Source organism: Phocoena sinus, chromosome 3 (assembly GCF_008692025.1).
Source record: "Phocoena sinus isolate mPhoSin1 chromosome 3, mPhoSin1.pri, whole genome shotgun sequence".
NCBI lineage: Eukaryota > Metazoa > Chordata > Mammalia > Artiodactyla > Phocoenidae > Phocoena > Phocoena sinus.
In genome coordinates, this window is record NC_045765.1 from 157,536,699 (window position 1) to 157,558,803 (window position 22,105).

At 35.7% G+C, this 22,105-nt stretch overlaps 1 protein-coding gene across 1 annotated transcript in view; it reads left to right on the plus strand.

Annotated features, from left to right (window-relative positions):
• Positions 1-22,105, plus strand: part of CDH18 (cadherin 18) — a 498,063-nt gene that overhangs the window by 339,051 nt on the left and 136,907 nt on the right. Inside the window, exon 5 of the mRNA XM_032629158.1 lies at positions 21,108-21,275. Coding sequence (XP_032485049.1) covers positions 21,108-21,275 — 168 coding nt within the window. The remainder of the gene's footprint in view (positions 1-21,107; positions 21,276-22,105) is intronic.

Consider the following 22,105-nt stretch of genomic DNA (forward strand, 5'->3'; position numbering starts at 1 on the left):
TTATTTTTCTTAGCTGAATAAGAGATTTTTTAAAATAGTCCATTATAAATATAAATTTTAATGATATTAATAGCCTGCAGTACTTATCTCTGAATGACTTTAAATGTAGTATTGAATGCTGGTTAGCTATATTTCTTCTGTATTTCAAAAATACAATATTATTTTCAATTTTTGTGAATAAAATGTGAGTATATTTCTTAAGACAGCTCATAAACCCTTTAACAATGCTCTGATTTTTTTTGTGATATATAGTAAAGTCTCTTGACCCAGTCTACAACTTGAAAATAGCCCCAGAATTTGAGAAATGGCTGGTCCAGTGACCTTGCTAAAGTTACTACAAGGAGAGATTAAGAAGTAAAGATAAGGTTTCCCTCGTGGCTCAGTGGTTGAGAGTCCACCTGCCGATGAAGGGGACAAGGGTTCGTGCCCCGGTCCGGGAAGATCCCACAGGCCACGGAGTGGCTGGGCCCGTGAGCCATGGCCGCTGAGCCTGCACGTCTGGAGCCTGTGCTCCGCAGCGGGAGAGGCCACAACAGTGAGAGGCCCGCGTACCGCAAAAAAAAAAAAAAGAAGTAAAAATATATTTTTAAATCAAGGGCTTGAATAAAAAAACTTTCTGTTACAAAGAGAAGCAAAAACTGACAAACTGTGAATCAGTTTGGATCTCAAATGACATAGTGAAGGAGTAAAATTGGAAAGAGTTATGTTTATATATATATTATGCAACTGCTTCTGAACTAATGTCAAATATGTCAAAATTCCTACTTAATATACCTTCTCAATTGTCCATATGCATGAAATATCTCAGGTTTATGACTTACCTTTACTCACTTTTGGTGCTCTCTGTTTAGTTAATTCCTTTTAGAATTATTTCTGAAAGGGAAATACTGCAAAGCAAGATGTATAAACCCTTGCTTGGTGAGCTCATGCAGTAACTTTGATAAGTGGTGCTTGAGGCACTGGAGAGACATCTATAGGTTCTCTGAAACCCTAAGAGCGAACAGCATTAAAATAAGCAGTGAAAAGTGCTAACTCAACAAAAGCTATATGATTTCTGGGTTTATTTTAATAGAAAAAGTCTGTAAATAATGAAATCAATGCCTCATTTAGCCTTTCTTCCTCAGCCATTATTTGCCATGTTAATTCTCTTCCTGGTTCAATCCTTGTTCCGTAGTCTTGTCTGATTATTTTCTTGTTCTCTAATATAACTCACTCTTCAAATTCTAAATAACTCTGTATGAAGAATTCTCAAATATTTCCAGCAAATCAGATTGTTATATTCAGTCTGTAATATATTACATTGATTAATACAGTATTTGTTCTACTTACTTCTTAGGCTGCCTTAGGTTCTTTTTCTGCCTGGTCTTCCTACTAAGAGACAAAATGAAAATATATTGAATGGCAAGTGATTCAGTGAAAAAAAGATCTTGATATGAAAATTAGAAAGCAGCCACATCCAAACTGTAGAATTCTTGTCCACCTCACAAAACACAAACATTCTTAGCTACAAAACAAAGACAAAACACATACATATGCACAAAACAAAAAAATAAGAAACAATGGATCCATACTAAGACTATATGCTACTTTAGGGAATTTAGAAATGACATTAAAAATATAAAGCTACAACAGGGCAGGTTTTATATATTACATTAGTTCTAGTTGCCAGACATCTTGTAGGACATAGCTTGTCAAAGGAAGGGCCACACTGATAACTAATAAGCGGCTGAAGGAGGCTATGGATAGATGGTTTAAATTAGTGACTGAAAAAAAAAAATCTACTCCCCGCTTCTTAAATTATTTTTTTCTACGAATCTTTTTTCTTCCACTTTTGGGGGCATGTTGTGTACTTTTCTAAGTATCTCTAAATGATCTTTATATTGTGCAAGAAAAATCCTTCAAATCTGGTTGAGGAAAGTTCAATGTAGTCAAGCTGTTATAGTACTTTCTGACTACACTTGAATTATACCTTGCTAACATAAAGGACTAATTTGGGTAATTCTGTCCATCCAGTAGTCATTTTTTAGAAGGAACAAAGTAATAATATTTTCAGTCAAAATAGTCATTTATTGTTTGACATTCACTAAGATTAGATACATTGATTTTATCTCATTTGCCTTTTTTTTAAGTAAATTTTTTCTGTCCTGATTGGTAATTTTTTAGTACATGATACAAGGAATAAAGCTTCAATAGAGAGCAATTTAAGTCATTAATTATAATAAGTGGCACTCTCTTCATTATGTTGGGCAAGAGTGAGTTTATATCTATCCACCTCTTTATAAGTATCATTATTATCCTGACTTGCCAACCCAGACCTTTCTACAAACACCATGTGTTCAACTACCCATCAGTCTTTTTCACATAGATAGTTCTTAAGCACATAAAAGTCAATAGAGCCATGAATTAACACTCTCTTCACTGATCTTTGTCTTATACTCTTAATCTTATAGAGGGATTCCCTGCTGACCAAGTTCTTAAGCCAAATGCCTGACTGTCATCTGAATCACTTCCTTTCTCTCACACCCTACTTCCAATCAGTCATCTTGTCCTTAAAAATGTCCTTCAAAATGCCTCAGATATCCTTTTCTTCATTTCATATCTACTGTTAAGTTTCAATCTGGCTGCCACATTCCCTATGATGATGTCCTTGACATCATACTTGACTTAGCAACAGCATTTGTCACGCTGGATCCATTTCTCTTTCTTGAAATACTTTTTCCAGGATGCCACACCCTCTTGGTTTTCTCCCTGTCTCAAGGATCATTGCTTTTGTGTTGCTTCTACCTTTTCTCCTAAACTCACTGGCATGTGGCAGTGTTCAGTATCTGAGCCTATTTCATACACTCATTCCTTTGCTAATCTCATCAGTCTTAATGAGGTACAAAGATATTCTTTTTATGTTGACCACATTATGATGAGAGTCTGAACTGCTTCTCTAAACACCAGCATACTGTATGCCAACTGAACAACTCTGTCCCGGAGGTTGAAGACACATATGACAGAGTATGTCCAAAACCACTTTCTGAAACTCCACCCACTTCCCCACAAACAGTTTTTCTAACCGTTTTCTATGTCTCCATCCAAAAAGCTTGGACCACACTCTGTTTCTATTTTTCTTTGATACAACACATGTATTTCATCAGCAAACATTACCTTCAAGACATCTCCTCACTTCTGTTTTAACAAACTTTATTGTAATTATCTCTTCACCTATCATCTCCTTAATTCCACCCTGTTCCACCTAGTCTATTCCCAACACAGCATCCAAAGCACATGTTTTTGTTTTTCAGCTGAGGCACGCAGCTTGTGGGATCTTAGTTTCCTGACCAGGGATTGAACTCAGGCCCTTGGCAATGAGAATGTGGAGTCCTAACCACTGGACCGCCATGTGAAAATATGTCAGATCACATCACCCCTTTGCTCAAAACCTGCCCATGTCTTCTCATCTCTTTTATGGCCAAAGTCAAAAGCACTACAATAATGCACGTGCCTGTAAATGACCTGGCCTATAATGTCATTCTGATCTCAACTCCTCTTCTTCTTGTTCTTTTTGCTTTAGAGATGCTGGCCTCAGAGGTTTCCCTCCAACAAGCCAGAAAGCAGCCACATTAGAACATTTGCACTTGTGACTCTTTGCCTGGAACTCTGTCAAGTCTATTTAACGCTAGTCGTCAGTGGTGTGCTAGTAAATATTGAACAACCAAAAATATGTAAACGTGTAAATAAGCAAATTTCACTGATTAAAAAAAGATATGTAGCACCCCATTTACAAACAATTATAATGCATACACTACTCCTTATAAATTCCACATAGCCTATTGATTCTTACAGAATGCTTGCATTGATTTTTGCCAAACGCTTGCATCCACACAAAACCTATTGTTGCAATCCAATGAATATTGACTAAATCCTACTGCAAATAAATGCTTGATTGCTATCTGATTCAGCAAAGAATTTGCTCAGGTCATTGACAAATGAGTTTAGTTCCAGCTTGGGTGTTGGTTGATACTTCTGTTTACATTAGCCTGTAGATAAAAGATGTTTGTAAAAACTTCAGTTTTTCATCAATTATATAAGCCACTTTTTTTTCTGCTAAGTTGACCAATAGGTTTCATTAGTTAGAATAGTATTTCTTCATTAGTTAGAATAGTATTTCTTCAAATTTTGTGTTACTCACATGTAATAGCTACACACGAGTTTAATATGCTTTATTTATGCTTTCTTCTTTACTTTCTCAAGTCCAGACAATCACTAACTAAATAGGTTAAGCCTTGATTTAGTCAGCATTTGCTGACTTTCATAATAAAAATATTTCCACTGCCCATGATTTTCAAGTTACCAAGATGACACCACTGAACATATAGTTGGGAAAGGATGAGCAGTAGTACATAATTCTGTAGTATTTCTACCACACAGATAAAATAAACAGATAACAACAAGAGTATATATAATAGTAAAATATAGTAATTCACTTAGAAAGAGATGTTTTCAGATACTTTTAAAGATATGATGTTGAATTGTAAATTTATATAATTTAATTATTAGCAATGGCTATATTTACTAACCAGCTGTACAAATTCTTTTTTTTTTTTTTCACATCTTTACTGGAGTATAATTGTTTCATAATGTTGTGTCAGTTTCTGCTGTACAACAAAGTGAATCAGCCATATGTATACATATATATCTATATCCCCTCCCTCTTGAGCTTCCCTTCCACCCTCCCTATCTCACCCCTCTAGGTGGTCACAAAGCATTGAGCTGATCTCGCTGTGCTATACAGCGGCTTCCCACTAGCCATCCATTTTACATTTGACAGTGTATGTATGTCAGTGTCTCACTTCATCACACCTTCCCCTTCCTCCTCTGTGTCCTCAAGTCTGTTCTCTACATCTGTGTCTTTACTCCTGCCCTGCCACTAGGTTCATCAGTCCCACGTTTTTAGTTTTCATATATATGAGTTAGCATACAGTATTTGTTTTTCTCTTTCTGACTTACTTCACTCTGTATGACAGACTCTAGGTCCATCCACCTCACTACAAATAACTCAGTTTCATTCCTTTTTATGGCTGAGCAATATTCCATTGTATATATGTACCACTACCATATGACCCAGCAACCCCACTACTGGGCATATACACTGAGAAAACCATAATTCAAAAAGAGACATGTACCCCAATGTTCATTGCAGCACTATTTACAATAGCCAGGACATGGAAGCACCTAAATGTCCATCAACAGATGAATGGACAAAGAAGTTGTGCCCAAATTCTTAAAATTTTAACAATCAACTCTTGTGAGCCAGAACTAGCTAACTCCAACATCCCACTATTTTAGTCCTAATTAAAACTGTAAGCCCAAATTAAATGCTTCATTTCCCCCCCAGCCATTAACACCACCTAATCTGCTGTGTATCATATATATAATTATCTAGTTGGTGTTTTTTTTTTTTTTTTTTCCCTAATCTACCTTCTCTAGAATGTAAGCTTTTTGAGGGCAGTGATTTTGTCTGCCCCTAGGACAGTATCTGGATTTTAGTGCACTCTATTACACTCTATTACAACTAGTAGTTGAAGGAATGAATGACTCTTTTACACTCTATTACACTCTATTACAACTAGTAGTTGAAGGAATGAATGACTCTTTACAGTTCACATTATAAAGAAATTCAAAGCCACTCTTCATGATCATACATTTGTATAATACCTAGTCTTTGATCCCTGAGGCTACCCATACAAAGGTCTTTCTTCATCTCCATCTTTTCCGTGACATTGCATTCTTTCACAAATTTTTTTTTTTTTTTTAATATTTTGTGTTTTTTTCTTAGAGTGCCTTCACCAGTCCCTTTTTGGTCAAAGTAACTCTTATGATTGTATTTAAAGAGTTTCCTAATACAGGCTCAAAGAAAATATCATGGGTTGAATTGTACTCCCCTCCCCCCTCAATTCGTATGTTGAATTCCAAACCTCAGGATCTCATAATGTGACCTTATTTGTAGACAGAGTCTTTGCAGAGGTAATCAAGTTAAAGTGAAGTTATAGGGCGAGCCATAATACAATATAACTGGTGTCCTTATAAAAAGGAGAAATTTGGGCATAAAGATATCACAGAGGGAAGATGATTTGAAAATACAGGAAGAATGCATTGTGGGCATGAAAACAGTCATCTGCAAGCCAAAGAGAGAGGCCTGGAACAGACCCATCCCTCACAGACCCCAGGAAGAACGAATCCTGCCAATACCTTGATTTCGGACTTTTAGCTTCCAGAACTGTGAGAAAATGAGTCTTCATTTTTAAGTGACCCGGTTTGTGGTACTTTATTACAGAATCCCTAGCAAGCTAATATATTTAATATCCAAAGGAAATAAATTAAATTTAGTAACTTATTTGTTTTATATCAATTTTAGTTTTATTCTAAACCCCAAATTTAATGCTATGATGAATTCCTATGGGTTTTGTGGCACTTCATTCATTCAGCAAATATTCATTGAGGACAACTATGGGTTGGGGATTGTTTTAAGGCAATGAGGATACAGCAATGAAAACGTAACGAAAAAAAAATCTTTGGCATTGTGGAGCTTTTAGTTTAGTGGGAAAGAACAAATAGTTACCAAAATAAGTAAATTGGCATAATGATAAGAAATAAATTCGTGTGATGACAATACAGAATATAAGAGGGTAAAATTGAGAGAAACAAGACAATGAGGTCTTTGGGAAAGGTAGGAATAGTATGCTGTGGCCAGTTTGCTGCAGATGAGATGAAAACAGACATTATCCATTGGATCAATGATAGGATTGAAGGGAATATCACATGAGCATTTTTAGTCATTTACATCTTCAGTGGAGGGGCTTGAAATTAGGGAAAACAAAGTAGGTTCACTGTGTGGTAGACAGAGATGCACGTCTCCTTTAAAGAAGGACTTGCAGTCCAGCATGGGGAGTACATTCAGCATCTCACTCTCAGCTGTCAGCTCCTTCAGGATCTATTCCGAGTGCTGATAAACACCTTGCCGAAGTCATGTCATTTCTGGGATAACCCTCATCCAGTGACGGAGTGTGGTGGACACTCAGACAGGCAGTATACCCCAGCTGCATTTGCCCAAACTTTGTTAGACCTGCATCCCGGACCAATATCCCCCTCTCATCATTCATGCTCCCTCTCCCCTCCCTTCACAGTGGCTCCCTAGTAAATATCCTGCACCTAAATCTCCACCTCAGCAACTATTTCATACTATATATAGACAACTGTTTTTTTTGTTTTTTGTTTGTTTATAGAGATTTGGCTTCAAGAATTGCAGAAATTCGGGGACGGTATATTTTTCATTTTTTATGTGACAGGTACTATCGCATGTGGTATGCAAAGATTACAGAGATGTTTACATTGGTCACAGTGCAGGGAGAGATCTAAGAATCCCTATGCCTGTTCACTTCTCCTCATCTACCATTTTATCATCACTGGAGAAACTAAGTAGAAGTTAACATTTGGATGAAACTTTCTATTTGATCTGTCTGATTTTACTGTTTGGTGTTTCACATCTCTATTCATCATAGGCAAGATAATGACTTTTGAATTTTTCTACCATGGATTCAATTTTTGATAATTTTTAAATGCAAATTCCTTTTCTGAGCAACATATTAAATTATTCAGTATTCTCAGAAATCAACAGAATGACATATTTTTCAGTTTCCAGTCATTCCTTCTCTTTCCATAGTTGTCTTCAAGGTTTGCTCCTCAGCTCCTTTTTTATTTCTTAGAAATCCTTTTCTAGAAAAACATTAACGTACTGATTAAAAGCCCCACTTGACAAATCATATAAGAATAATCATTTCCAGTTAATCTTTCCAGCGTTAAGGGCTTTCTACTCACTCTCTTCATCAAAGGAACAAAAATCTGTTCATATATTGATGCACCCACCTTCTGTGCCTTGGGTTATCAAATAGTAATGAATCCTATGACATTTTTCTATCACACAGTAAAAGAACACCAGAATTTTACATTTACATAACTCAACAAGCACTCAAATATTTTGTCAATATTTAACTTAGAATGTAGTACTCTTCTACGTTCTATGTTCTGTTATTACCACTTAGCTGCTAGTTAAACAGGGTACCAGATTATTCATTTATGCAATACTTACATCTAGTAAATGCTAAGAATGTTCCCAAGCTACTATCATTGCTCACTTGAACCTTTGAAGAGTGTGAACAAATAAGGCTTTAACACATGAGTAAACCTCTCTCCCAGGAATGAGATTCTATAAAACTCTCACCTTTTTTGAGCCACTTAATGTTCCTTTTATTTTATGTGATATACCACTATGCTTGTAAGTAATATTCATAATTAGTTTCCCTATTCACATGATCTTACCATGTTACCTCTCAGTGATACTGAAGCCACAATGGACACTCATTAGTTAATAACAAATGTATCTATAAATTAATGTCTCTCAGACATCTAAAGTTGAATTATTTACTAGTCAAATTTATACTATCAGTATAATCTCTCTCCAAATACTGTCAAACATGTTAATCTTTTATCATTTTTTAAATTTCCAGTGGATTATAGGGACTGTCATAGTTAAAAGATTGATTTTATGTTTTCACTTTTTTTTTCTGTTTTTGATTTTTTTTTAATATCTTTATTGGAGTATAATTGCTTTACAATGTTGTGTTAGTTTCTGTTATACAACAAAGTGAATGAGCTATAAGTATACATGTATCCCCATAAATCCTCCCTCTTGAGCTTCCCTCCCACCCTCCCTACCCCACCCCTCTAGGTGGTCACAAAGCACCGAGCTGATCTCCCTGTGCTATGCAGCTGCTTCCCACTAGCTATCTAGTTTACATTTGGTAGTGTATATATGTCTGTGCTACTCTTTCACTTCGTCCCAGCTTCCACTTCCCCCACTGTGTCCTCAAGTCCGTTCTCTACATCTGCATCTTTATTCCTGCCCTACCACTAGGTTCATCAGTATTGTTTCCTTAGATTCCATATATGTGCGTTAGCATACAGTGTTTGTTTTTCTCTTTCTGACTTACTTCACTCTGTATGATAGACTCTAAGTTCATCCACCTCATTACAAATAACTCACTTTTGTTCCTTTTTATGGCTGAATAATATTCCATTGTATATGTGTACCACATCTTCTTTAACCATTCATCTGTCGATGGACATTTAGGTTGCTTCCATGTCCTGGCTATTGTAAATAGTGCTGCAATGAACATTGTGGTACATGTATCTTTTTGAATTATGGCTTTCTCAGGGTATATGCCCAGTAGTTAGATTTCTGGGTCATATGGTAGTTCTATTTTTAGTTTTTTAAGGAACCTCCATACTGTTCTCCATAGTGGCTGTATCAATTTACATTCCCACCAACAGCACAAGAGGGTTCCCTTTCTCCACACTCCCTCCAGCATTTATTATTTGTAGGTTTGTCTATTTATTTATTTATTTATTTATTTTTGGCTGTGTTGGGTCGTCCTTGCTGCACGCAGGTTTTCTCTAGTTGCAGCGAGCGGGGGCTACTCTTTGTTGGGGTGCACGGGCTTCTCATTGCAGTGGCTTCTCTTGTTGTGGAGCACGGGCTCTAGGTGCGCAGGCTTCAGTAGTTGTGGCTCTCGGGCTCTAGAGCACAGGCTCAGTAGTTGTGGTGCATGGGCTTAGTTGCTCTGTGGAATGTGGGATCTTCCTGGACCAGGGCTCAAACCCGTGTCCCCTGCATTGGCAGGCAGATTCTTAACAACTGCACCACCAGGGAAGTCCCTATTTGTAGGGGTTTTTTTTGGGTTTTTTTTGCGGTACGCAGGCCTCTCACTGTTGTGACCTCTCCCGTTGCGGAGCACAGGATCCGGACGCACAGGCTCAGCAGCCATGGCTCACGGGTCGAGCCTCTCCACAGCATGTGGGATCTTCCCGGACTGGGGCACAAACCCGCGTCCCTACATTGGCAGGCAGACTTTCAACCACTGCGCCACCAGGGAAGCCCTGTAGGTTTTTTGATGATGGCCATTCTGACTGGTGTGAGGTGATACCTCATTGATATTTTCACTTTAGACTTATCTTTAAAAGATCAAAGGCAGTAAGAATGCATGAGCATTCTTGAAAGCCTAAAGACAACTTTACCATATTTTTCAATTATATTTGCACTTTTTTATGCCACTCCTTGAATGTACTACAATCATCCTGGCCCCATTCTAATTCTTATTCTAAGACACTTAATAGTCACTTGAGTTCTACACAGGTGCCTTCAGGATTCAACCATAAATTATGTGCCAATGAAAATACAACTCATATTATATGCATACCCTTGAAAACTCAAGGCTAGTATTATAGATTGGCCACATGAGTTTGTTTAGTACTGCCATTTGCTGTATGTAATGTGTATAACGTGTAGATAATATATGTGCATATATATCCAAAGGTATAGCATGCATATTGTGATATACAGCTTATTATAAATGGTAATGTCTTCTTATATTATTAGATTATGATAAAATGCATCGTAAAATAAAATCATTCTCTAAATGAAAAAATAAAACTTTACTTGAAAATTCAAAAAGCAGATGACACAATAGGTAAATTGGTATTACAGGACAAATTGTCAATTTTGATTTACTTACAGGTCTATGTTGTCAACTAGACCATTACTAATAGAACTGGTTGGTCATTGGTATATGTATATTTTATAAAGCAATGTTTTAGTATTTTCCTTAATTAAATGCCTTTAAGTATAGTTGTCTCAAAAACAAATATTCCAAAGTTTTTTGATATAATCATATTAAGTACCATTTCTTAAATAGCATCTGTGACCCAAAAAATCCTATATAAAGTATTTTACCTTTTTAAATTCATTTTAACCATTATATGATAAAAACTAAAGATAAAACAAATAAATTGTAGAAAAAAATAAACATAGTAATAGAAAAATATATCAATATTTAAACAAGGAATAACTACATAATAAACTTATTGTTCCTTTTATGTGTTTGTATTTTTAGCCCCTAAATTTTTAATAAACCACATGAATAAGCTATTTTGGGAAAATTATACTTGACTACTTCTAGATTTCTAAATTTCTTTCTTATTATTTCATTATTATTTTCCAAGACAATACATTTATATTTAAGTTAGAGTGTATCTGGATTCAGTATCTTATAATAAAATATTTTATCTGATATTATAAATATTTGAAATTACATTTATATATAATTCTCTTAATTAAAAATATCATATATAATTTTTTTACTCCCATAGAGTACAAATTACCAGATGATAATAATCTTAATAATTTCAGTGTTTACAGGAAGTTTTACTCCCTGTGTTCATTATACATCAGTTATATGAAGGTCAATTTTATTTTCCCTCTTCTCTTTATCTTCCAAATACTATGTTTACCTGAACTCATGAAATACGTATACATGTACCATAGCTGTAGTACTTTAGACATAGGCTTTTCTGTATAGTATGTGTACATGCACTCCAGCTCTGGAGAGAAGGGTGGGGTGGGAGGAAGAGAAGGAGGGGAAGGAAGGAGAGAGAAAGGGAGAGGGTAAGAGAGAGAGAAGAGAATATAGTATTTAGGGAATACCTAGTCTTGATTTAATGATGTTAAGGGTAGATCTAAAAAGCCAACCATCATTTATTTCCCTGTGAGGAATATATGTGTGTGTGTTTGTACATATGTGTGTATGTATGTATGTATATGTGTGTATATATGTGTGTATGTGTATGCATAGGTATATGTATGTTTACAAATTTCTATGTGTGTGTCTGTGTGTGTATTCCAAATTTGAATGCCATTGCAAACTACCCCAACTCAGAGCTTTCAAAACAACAGTGATTTTGGAAGTCAAGAAGTTGAGCAGGAGTTATCTGGGGAATTTCTTTTTTCTTTTTTTTTTATTTTTGGCTGTATTGGGTCTTCGTTTCTGTACGAGGGCTTTCTCTAGTTGCGGCAAGTGGGGGCCACTCTTCAACGCGGTGTGTGGGCCTCTCACTATCCCAGCCTCTCTTGTTGCAGAGCACAGGTTCCAGGCATGCAGGCTCAGTAGTTGTGGCTCACGGGCCTAGTTGCTCCGCGGCATGTGGGATCTTCCCAGACCAGGAATCGAACCCGTGTCCCCTGCATTGGCAGGAAGATTCTCAACCACTGCACCACCAGCGAAGCCCCTGGGGAATTTCTTGATCCATGCGACACTGACTGTGTTACTTGGTAGCACTCAGCTGGCACCTGCACTCATTCAAAGATGAGTTCACTAATATGCCTAGTGCTTCAGTGGGACAAGCTGGGGAACTGGGCTCAGATGCATCCCTAGCCCCTTCCATCTCACGGCCTCTCTATGCGGTCTCTAGCAGGGTAGTTAGACTACTTACCTGCAGGCTCAGAGTTCATACATACCAAGGTAGAAGCTTCCAATCCTCTTAAGTCCAGGGCAGAAATCGTCATACTATCACTTCCACTGTACTGTATTGGTCAAAGCAATCATAGGCCAGCCACAGTTAATGGTACTGGTATTTGATACCCTGCAAAGAGACCATAAACAGGTAATGGACACTTGCAGCAAGATGAATCTTAGGTTTCTAAGTTTCTCACTCTTTCTCCTGTTGAACAAAAGGCTGAAACCTCATCTTTTGGAGTCAGATCATTTGGTTACCCATTGTATGCACCATTTTCCTGACATCTCCTTGATTATCATCAGAACTTTGATTCCAGTGCTACTAGGACCCAAACTGGCCAAGAGAAACAGAGATTTCTTCTGATACCACGTTATTAAGATGCAGACATTCTCCCAAAATCTACTTCAGGCTCTTTTGCAGTATTTTCCTCGATTTACTCACAAGGAATCAGAAGCTCAGAAGGTAGTGATTGTGACAGCAGGCTGTGAATTCTAATTGCATGGATTAAATACTGACTCTATGATACCTATCTGTCCTTGGGCACTTTTCTTAACCTTTCTGTTCTTGCAATCACTCTTTGATACAAAAAGGGGATAATATGAATAGCATCCATAGTCAGTTGATGTGAGGACTTAGCGTGAGGATTTAGTGATTTAACATAAATATTCCTCATTATGCTTAACAAATACTTAATAATTGTCAGTAGTTCTATCATCATCGTCATCATTACCATCACCATTGGAATTTCATCACCCAGGTAAGCCTTTTTTGAAGTTTATTATTTATTTTTCTCCCTACAGTGCTGTCTCAGTACATTTTTGCTGACCGGAGTAGTTAAGCTGAAAGCCTGCAAGTCTATAGAATATTTGGCCTTCACAAATGCCCTGGCAAACCTATGATTTTATCAGTGTGGTTATTAAATATATTGACTAGAAAGACTGGTGTTTGGAAGTTGTAGATCACATTGAAACCTTGATAACAGATATAAACATTAAGCATAATGCCAAAATGAGAAAAAATATTGAAATAAAACCTTCTAGGTCAGAAGCATATTTATTGATGCATAAAAACAACTATATTCTCTTTGAATCTGTCTGATCTCTGTCCCCAAATCCATAGAGAAGTTAATGCCCAGTTTTTATAATACTGTTCCTCATTCCACCTCCTCTTCTCCTCTCTCTCTCTCTCTCCCTCCACAAACACACCCCTCCCTGTCTCTCTCTTTCACAATAGTACAAGCCACTCCTAAGGGTCTACAAGGTTAAGGATTTCATTACTTGAACTAATGACACTGTGGCATTCTGATTTTACTGTCAGGAAGTCCTGGGTGATATTTCAGCTTCTGCAAATTTCTGATCTGGAGAAAGTTATTTAAACTTTGAACTTTCTCTCTCATGAAGAATATGGAGAGAAAATATGAGCTATATACATGAAGAGAGTGTCTATACTTCCATTCCTATACCTGAAGAGGTCACAGCCCATACTCAAAACCTGTGAACTCGCCATCCTTTTCTGCTCACCAGAAATAAAACGCTTCACTGTCCATTTTAATGGTAGGAAGAAAAGAATCTAGAGGAGGAAAAATTGAATCTTCCTACTAAATCATAAAGATGTCTACATTCATGAATTTAGGATTGTTAATTCCATGAGTCATAGATTGAAGTTAAGTATGTTTTTTTTTTTAAATTCTGGGATGCCAGTGTTTCATATATCTTATATTTTTTCTTTAAAAATAAAATATATAGTATAGTGAAAATATAAATAAAATTATGAAGTTTAAACAGTTATCCACTGAAGCGTTAGAGTCTGAAATGTGCTAAATTTATCCATAGAGATAACCATGCATCTGCCCAACCACAGACTGTAACAACTTACCAGTAGTGAAGTATAGTCAGTCTTGACTTTCCACAGGGACATCAGTGGAGCTATTCAAACTTTCAGTCACTTGAGGAACAAAACCTAGAAATATTCTGAGAGTATTAATGAGTACCTAATCTCTATTATTCTCCTACAGTTTTTTTCCAATGAAGCCAATGTGGTCGATACAGCCATGCACATTCTATATCCACACCTTTGTTCATGTCAGATGCCCTTTCCATGGATCCTCTACTTCTCCATCTATCTTTCATATCCTACAAACTTGTCATTGTCCCATAAAGTACTCTTTGGTCATGCTCATCCATTTCGATAACTAAAACCTTTCAAGTCTGTGTTTTGTCTTCCATTTAATAAAATCTATTTGCAGTATTACTTAACTTTCCATATTTGCATATTTATTTCCCTGTCTGTACACACTCTAATCACGACCTTCTAAAGTCATAAGCTCTATCCTATATACCTTTGTATTCCACATTTTAAACAGAGCAGAGACACATTCAATATATATTGGATTGGTGACAAATGAAGAAAAAAGGTTTCTGAAACTGTGGTAATGTTGCGTACATATAGATTCAATGTCTGAATGTTTTTTATTTCAATGTAGACAGGAATTTATAGAAGCCACATTACCTTTACAAAGTTAGTAGGGAAAATTCATAATGTGTAGTTGAATAGAAGTAGCATATAATATACTAAATGTTGAAACAAATAGCAATTTAATATATAACAAAAAGTCTGCCAGGTACCTAGATCATCACAATTAGGTAGTTGGAAAGATGAATTATTACTGCCACGATATTAAGTGTCATTGTGTAGAAATTGAAACTTCTAAGCATTTATAAACCTCTCAGTGTTCATATTAATTATTTTAAATGAGCAGCTCCTCCAATGAAATATGAGCACCTTGAGGCCAGATATTATATGTTCTCAACTGTAGGTGGATATCTCAAATTGGACTGCTCATGAGAATCACAGAAGGGGCTTGTCACAAATATTGATTGATGCTGGGCCCACTTTCCCAGATTCTGATACAGTAGGTCTAAAATAGTGCCCTTGGAGTTGCATGATAATTGTCAATTCATGTGATTTTGTTAAGTGGCCCTTGTGCCCCATTAGAGAAACACTAGGGCTCCAATACATTTTAATAGACATTACAAAATGACATAATAGACTTTAAATGAATGAATGAACGACTGAATAAATTCAGAGGCAAAACAAGCAATTGAGCAAAAATGAGTATGTGTAGTTAAAACCTGGAAGAAAATTTACCAGTTCCTCTTATAAATGCATATATGTACCTTGAAGGTTTTTGTAGGAATTTGAATGTCATGCTTGTTTATTTGTTTCAAACTTTTAGAGGTTTTATTTTGAAGTCTTCTGTGGTATTATCTAATCAACTAGATTTGTATATTTCCATCTTAAATACTTTTTAGTGGGTAAAGTACAAGAAAAAATTTTGGAGGGTCTATTGCTCTATATGAATATCATCAGTCAGGAAACAAAAACACAAAGTGGGTTAGTGAGTCAGGTTCATTGAGTAATGTTTATGACCACAGACAAGTTTCAATGTTATGAGCTTGTATTGAGCAGAGAGTCATTCCCAGTTACAGGCCCCTACATAGCAACATGATTGGGAAGCAGTAGTCAGAAGGTAATTTGCAGGCAGTGGGGCACATACAATTGTTTAAAAGGAAAGTAATAAGAAACAAAACAAAATGATACAAGGGTAAGGACATCCTGTTGATTCAACCCAGCATCACAGGAGAATAAAAGGAACAATTCCTGTTAAAATTTTTGAAGTAAACATTGCTAGTGAACATATCAAACATTCAGAATATGCCATTACCAGTTACCTAGCATTTACTGAAAAGAGGAGAGTTTTCTTTGTTTTTAAACAAACAAACAATGCAATAATTTATGGTGATTAATTTAGCTGCTCTGAGTTGTTTTCTTCACAAATTTACTTAATAAAAGGGCCATGTGGTAAGTCCTTATTATGTTTATTTGGAAGACAAAAATAAGTTATATTACAATTACTGGGTCCGTGGGTACATGGCAGAAAAGCCAAGCAAAAAACCAAAACATCAATTCTTATTTGGACTGTGTAAATATAGTTTATCCTAGTCTTGTACATGAGTTTAGGCTTCACAATTTTGAAAAATGTATATTACTATTGCGTATTGTTTGTTGTCTGTGCACATGTGTATATCCTCATACATGCTTTTATTGACATGACAAGATGGCAATAAAAAGTGAAGAAATGTATGAATACATAATGGCAGAACTTCGTCTTTCTAATTGTGGCTTTTCAAAACATAGTTTGGACCCACTTACACTGGAATCACCTGTAGTAGTTGTTATGGATATTGGGGGAGGTCATCCAGAGGATGTGAATGCCAGTTGACCAGCAAGCTGGACCCAGGCAACCAGAGGATCCGTATCCCCTTCTCTGACCTTGGAATGTGCGTTCTGCCCAGATTTCCCACAGCGGGAGTTATTTTCAAGGATGCAGTCTTGAGAAAGCAAGGTTTCAGGATACCAGGTTAATATATAAAAGTCAATCTCTTTCCTATATGCCAGCAATGGACAAGTTGACTTTGATTTAAAAACACAATATGATTTAGGTTAGCTTCCCCTAAAAGAAATACTTGGGTATAATCTAATAAAAAAGGTATGAAATTGATATAAGGAAAACTACAAAACTCTCATGAAAGAAACAAGAAGTATTATTAAATAAATGGAGATATATTTTATGTCCATGGATAGGTAAAACTCAATATTGTCAGTTCTTCTCAACTTTATCAATGGAATACCAATCAAAATCCCTAAAAGTTATTTGTAGGCATTGAAAAACTTGTTTTAAAGTTTGTATGTAGAGGCAAAAGACCCAGAATAGCCAACACAATATTAAAGGAGAAGAACAAATTAGGAAGACTGACAGTACCCTACTTCAAGATTTACTATAAAGCTATAGTAATCAAGGCAGTGTAGTATGGATGAAAGAATAGACAAATATACCAATGGAACAGATTAGAGAGCCCAGAAATTATTTCTCATGCATGTAGTCAACTGACCTTTGACAAAGAAGTAAATATTATACAATGGAGAAAAATTTGTTATTTCCACAAATGGTGCTGAAACAAATTGACAACCACATGCCAAAAAAGTGACACAGATATTATATACTTAGCTTAATGTCACTCAAAATGTGTCACAGACCTAAATATAAAACTATAAAATTCCTAGAAGGTAACATAGAAGAAAATCTAGATGACATTAGGTATCTTAGGCTGTGACTTTAGGTATAACATAAAAGTTGTGATTGATGAAAGAAATAATTTATAATATGGATTTCAAAGTAATTAAAAACTTCTAAACTGTGAAAGACACTGCCAAAAAAATGAGAAGACAAGTAATAGCCTGAGAGACAGTATTTGCAATAGACTTATTAGTAGGGAACTGTTATTTAAAATATGTAAATAACTCTTAAAACTCAACAATAAGGAAACAAATAACCTGATTTTTAAAAATGGACAAAAGACCTTAACATACCCCACCAAAGAAGACATACACATGGACATAAACATATGAAACAATTTTCATCATTATGTGCCATTAAGGAAATGCAAGTTAAAACATCAGTGAGATACCATTATACACCTAATACAATGGTGATAGTCTGAACACTGACAACACAAAAACCTGGCAAAAATGTGAAGCAACAGAAATTCATTCATTGTTGGTGGGGATGCAAAATGGTACAGCCACTTTGGAAGACAATTTAGCAGTTTCTTACAAAACTAAACAGCCTCCTAACATAAGATCCAGCAATCACATTCCTTGATATTTACATCAAGGAGATGAAAACTTATGTCCACACAAAAACCTGCACACAGATGTTTATAGCAGTTTTATTCATAATCACCAAACCTTGAAAGCTACCAAGACGTCCTTCAGTAGGTGAATGAATAAACAGTGGCACATCCAAATAGAGGAATATTATTCAGCACTAAAAAGAAATGAGCTATCAAGCCATGGTAAGATGTGGAGGATCCTTAAATGCCTTTTACTAATTGAAGAAGCCAATCTGCAAAAAATTGCACACTGTATGAATACAGTTATATGACTTTTTGGAAAAGGCAAAATGTGAAAACAGTAAAAAGATCAGTGGTTGCCAAGGTTGAGGGGAGGGAGGGTGAATAGGTGGAACAGAGAGGATTTTTAGGGCAGTTAAATTATTCTGTGCAATACTACAATGATGGATACAAATCATTATACATGTGTCCAAACCCATAGAATGTACAACACCGAGTGATCCCTAATGTAAATTATGTACTTTGAGTGAGAACGTGTCAATGTAGGCTCATCACCTGTAACAAATGCATCATTTTAATACAGAATGGTGCTAGCTGGGGAGGCTGTGTGTCAGGAGGAAAAGGGTACATGGTAACTGTCTGTACTTTCTTAATTTTACTATGGACCTAAAACTGCTCTAGAAAATAAAGTCTACTTAAGAGGAAAAACTGTTACTGTGCATCAGCTGTGTTCTAGACTACCCTACTTACAAGCATCTGGGCCACATGTTTGAATAAGGTTATTGTATACAGGGATCATGTTGCTATGGCAATTTGCCTGAACATTCCCCAGTTACCTATGTGCCCTCAGGGGAGGTCATAGCTAAGCACATGCAACTGAGCCTTTCTCAAGAGAACCGAGAGTTTAAATGAACCCTTAAACAATCGTTTCTGAGAAAGCTGTGTCAATTCTGGATATGCTCTTTTCTTTCCATAAGCAAATTTAGCTGACAAATTTCTTCCCATTTCATGTCAGAGTAGCAATATTATAAAAGAAGGGAGATAATGGCTATTGCAATGAAATTATTAAAGTCCATGCTGTAAAACAGGGGTTGTGCTAATTCCTCTTCTCTGATCCTCTGAAATGAATAACATTCAAATTGCATAAAAATATCTATCGTTCACTTTTTTAATGACAGATTTTATTTTCACATATGTATATTCTGCAAATATCACTGTAATGATTTCATTGTAAAACATCCTGGGCAGTAATCTCATACTTCTGCACATCAGAGGCAAGTCCCATTTCTAGTGTATTTTTTTAGGATGGCATTTTTTTTCAAATATCAGAGAGTATACATTTCTTTCATTAAATATTTTCATAAATTCTTAACTTGTTCCTTTCTGCATCAATTTATTTTTTTCTTATATAATTACCATATGTGATAAAATGTTCTATTTAGTAAGGATGCTTGAGGCTTTTTCATATGCATGAATTAGATGAATCATTTATTATCATATTATTGTAATTTCTTTTGATAAGAATAATTTTCATTCTTATTTAGCTTCAGGAAAGTTCTCCTAAATTCCCTCAATTATATGTTCACAAGTTTTGAAAGTAGGGGGATCTCTTTTCCTGGGGCCTGTGGCTCTCCTCTCAGAGCATTGCATGTACAATCAATTCAGTGAAAAAAAAAAAAAAAGGAAGTGGTTAAGTGTTCTGTATTCAAAACAACTGATTGACTAATCCTTTCCACTTTTAAAAGACTATCTTTTCCACTTGGATATACAAACCCATTTTCTCCTATTATATCAATATATTGACTGCAAAAGTGTTTGTTAAGCTCTATAGTTGGCAGTCATTATAAATGGCACTGTCCCATGAATTGTGCTGCTAACTAATCAAGTGTGAGTTTGATTGAAGCCATTGGTGTCTTTCTCAAAAGTGACATGATCCAACTATTTTAAATAAAAGTAAAAAGGTGGTTGTTAAATGGTGACCTATGTTTCGAGTAGCAAATATATTTATATTGTACATTTATATGAATATAAAATATAAACACATGTATGCTTATATATTTATATGCTTATGTTTAATATGGCTCATGTATATGAGGACAATTTTTTATTTTAAGACATATTTGATAGTCCTTGCATAAACTTGACCTGCTAGAAAATGTGTTCCAGTTTCTAAATGTAAGGCTTTATTGACAAATCTATCTAATTTATGTGTGCGTGTGTGTGTTTGCCTACACAGAACTACATATGGATATATAACATTTTGTTATATTAATTATAACAAATTAATTAATATAATTAATTAATTAATATAATGAGAAAGTGCATTAAGTAATTAACGAGAAAGTGCATTAATTAATTAATGAGAAAGTGCATTAAGTGTCTTTTTTGGTACTACAAGACGAAGAATGTGACTTTTACATGCAAGTTTTGGAACCAATCTCATCACTTTATTTTGCTTGTGTACTTAGATCTAGTTCTTATTGTAGTTATTTCCTGACAAAAAGTCAGTTTCTTAGTCTTGATAAATGTTAAAATGCCTCCTGCATTTTAACAGGTGTCTACACTCCTCCATTGTTTTTCATCATCAAACTTTGACAACCCTGTCAGAAAACTATGTAAATTGTTCTGTAAGGAGGAAAATTAGCCTCTGCTCAAAACATCTCAGCTAACACTTGTGAGGAGAATGAGATGTGAAATATTCAGGCCACCAACAGAAGGAAAGAGCAGGGACTGCAGGGCTGCCCTCTAGAGGCCAGTGACCCCAAGGACCGCCAAGAGATGGGTATCTTCATTTGCCTCTAATAGATTGGTTAGGGATGCGTGGTTATAAATAAATATTTCGATGAGACAGTTTTAATAACATTGTCAAGGTACTGTTTGTCTCAGAAACCTGGTTTTCTCTCAAAAGCATTTCAGTTAAAACTACTTTTCTTAAAAGAAAAAAGGAAAAAGAGAGAGATACCTTGTTGCTTCTCATTTAATGTATAATCCATACTGTTTTGTTTAAAATATGTATTACAGGAGTTATTAGAACTGCCTTACATAATATGGACAGAGAAGCCAGAGAACATTACTCAGTGGTCATTCAAGCCAAAGACATGGCTGGGCAAGTTGGAGGGCTGTCGGGATCCACCACGGTCAACATCACCCTGACAGATGTCAATGACAACCCCCCACGGTTTCCTCAAAGTACGTACCTGTTTCTTCTGATTTGCACTTATCACTATTCATTTATGTAAAACAGATTGAAATACAGTTGACCCTTGAACAACACAGATTTGAGCTATAAGGGTCCACTTTTACATGGATTTTTCTCAGTAGTAAGTACTACAGGAATACATGATCAGATCTGTAGTTGGTTGTATCTGCAGATACTGAGGAAACTGGATACAAAGGGCCGACTATAAGTTATACGCATTTTTGGACAGCATAGAGGTTGGATGCTCCTAAACTCCATGTTGTTCAAGGGTCAACTATACTTGAACATATAATATCATGTTACTATTATCTTAAATGGGAATATTTTGTTTTGTATGGTCTTCCTTTTATACACAAGACTAAAGAAATCACTCCATCTGTGGTCTCCTGAGCCTGGCAGATAATTGTTATTTTGTTAGATATCCATTTCAGTTGGCATCACAGTTAAATACTAAAAATGAGATAGTGGTACTAAAGAATGATATCCTGCATTTGCTGAAGTAATTATGTATTACTAAGGAATTCATGGAGATATTCATAATACATTTTGATATGGGCATTCTACTCTTGCAAAATAGTCAAAAATACACGCTTTGTGACTGAAATTAAAAGAAAAATCCTGCAGGTTAGGAATGAACACTTTTCACATACACACACACACAAACATGCCATCCAACCACAGCGTACGGCTAATATAATAAAGTCTGATCTCAAAGTAGAATATGAACCTTGTGAATACAGAGCACAAACTATCAGGCAATTCAAGGGGAAAGAGTGTCAGTTCTGTGAGCTCAGAATGAAATGGTGTTTATGACACCCTC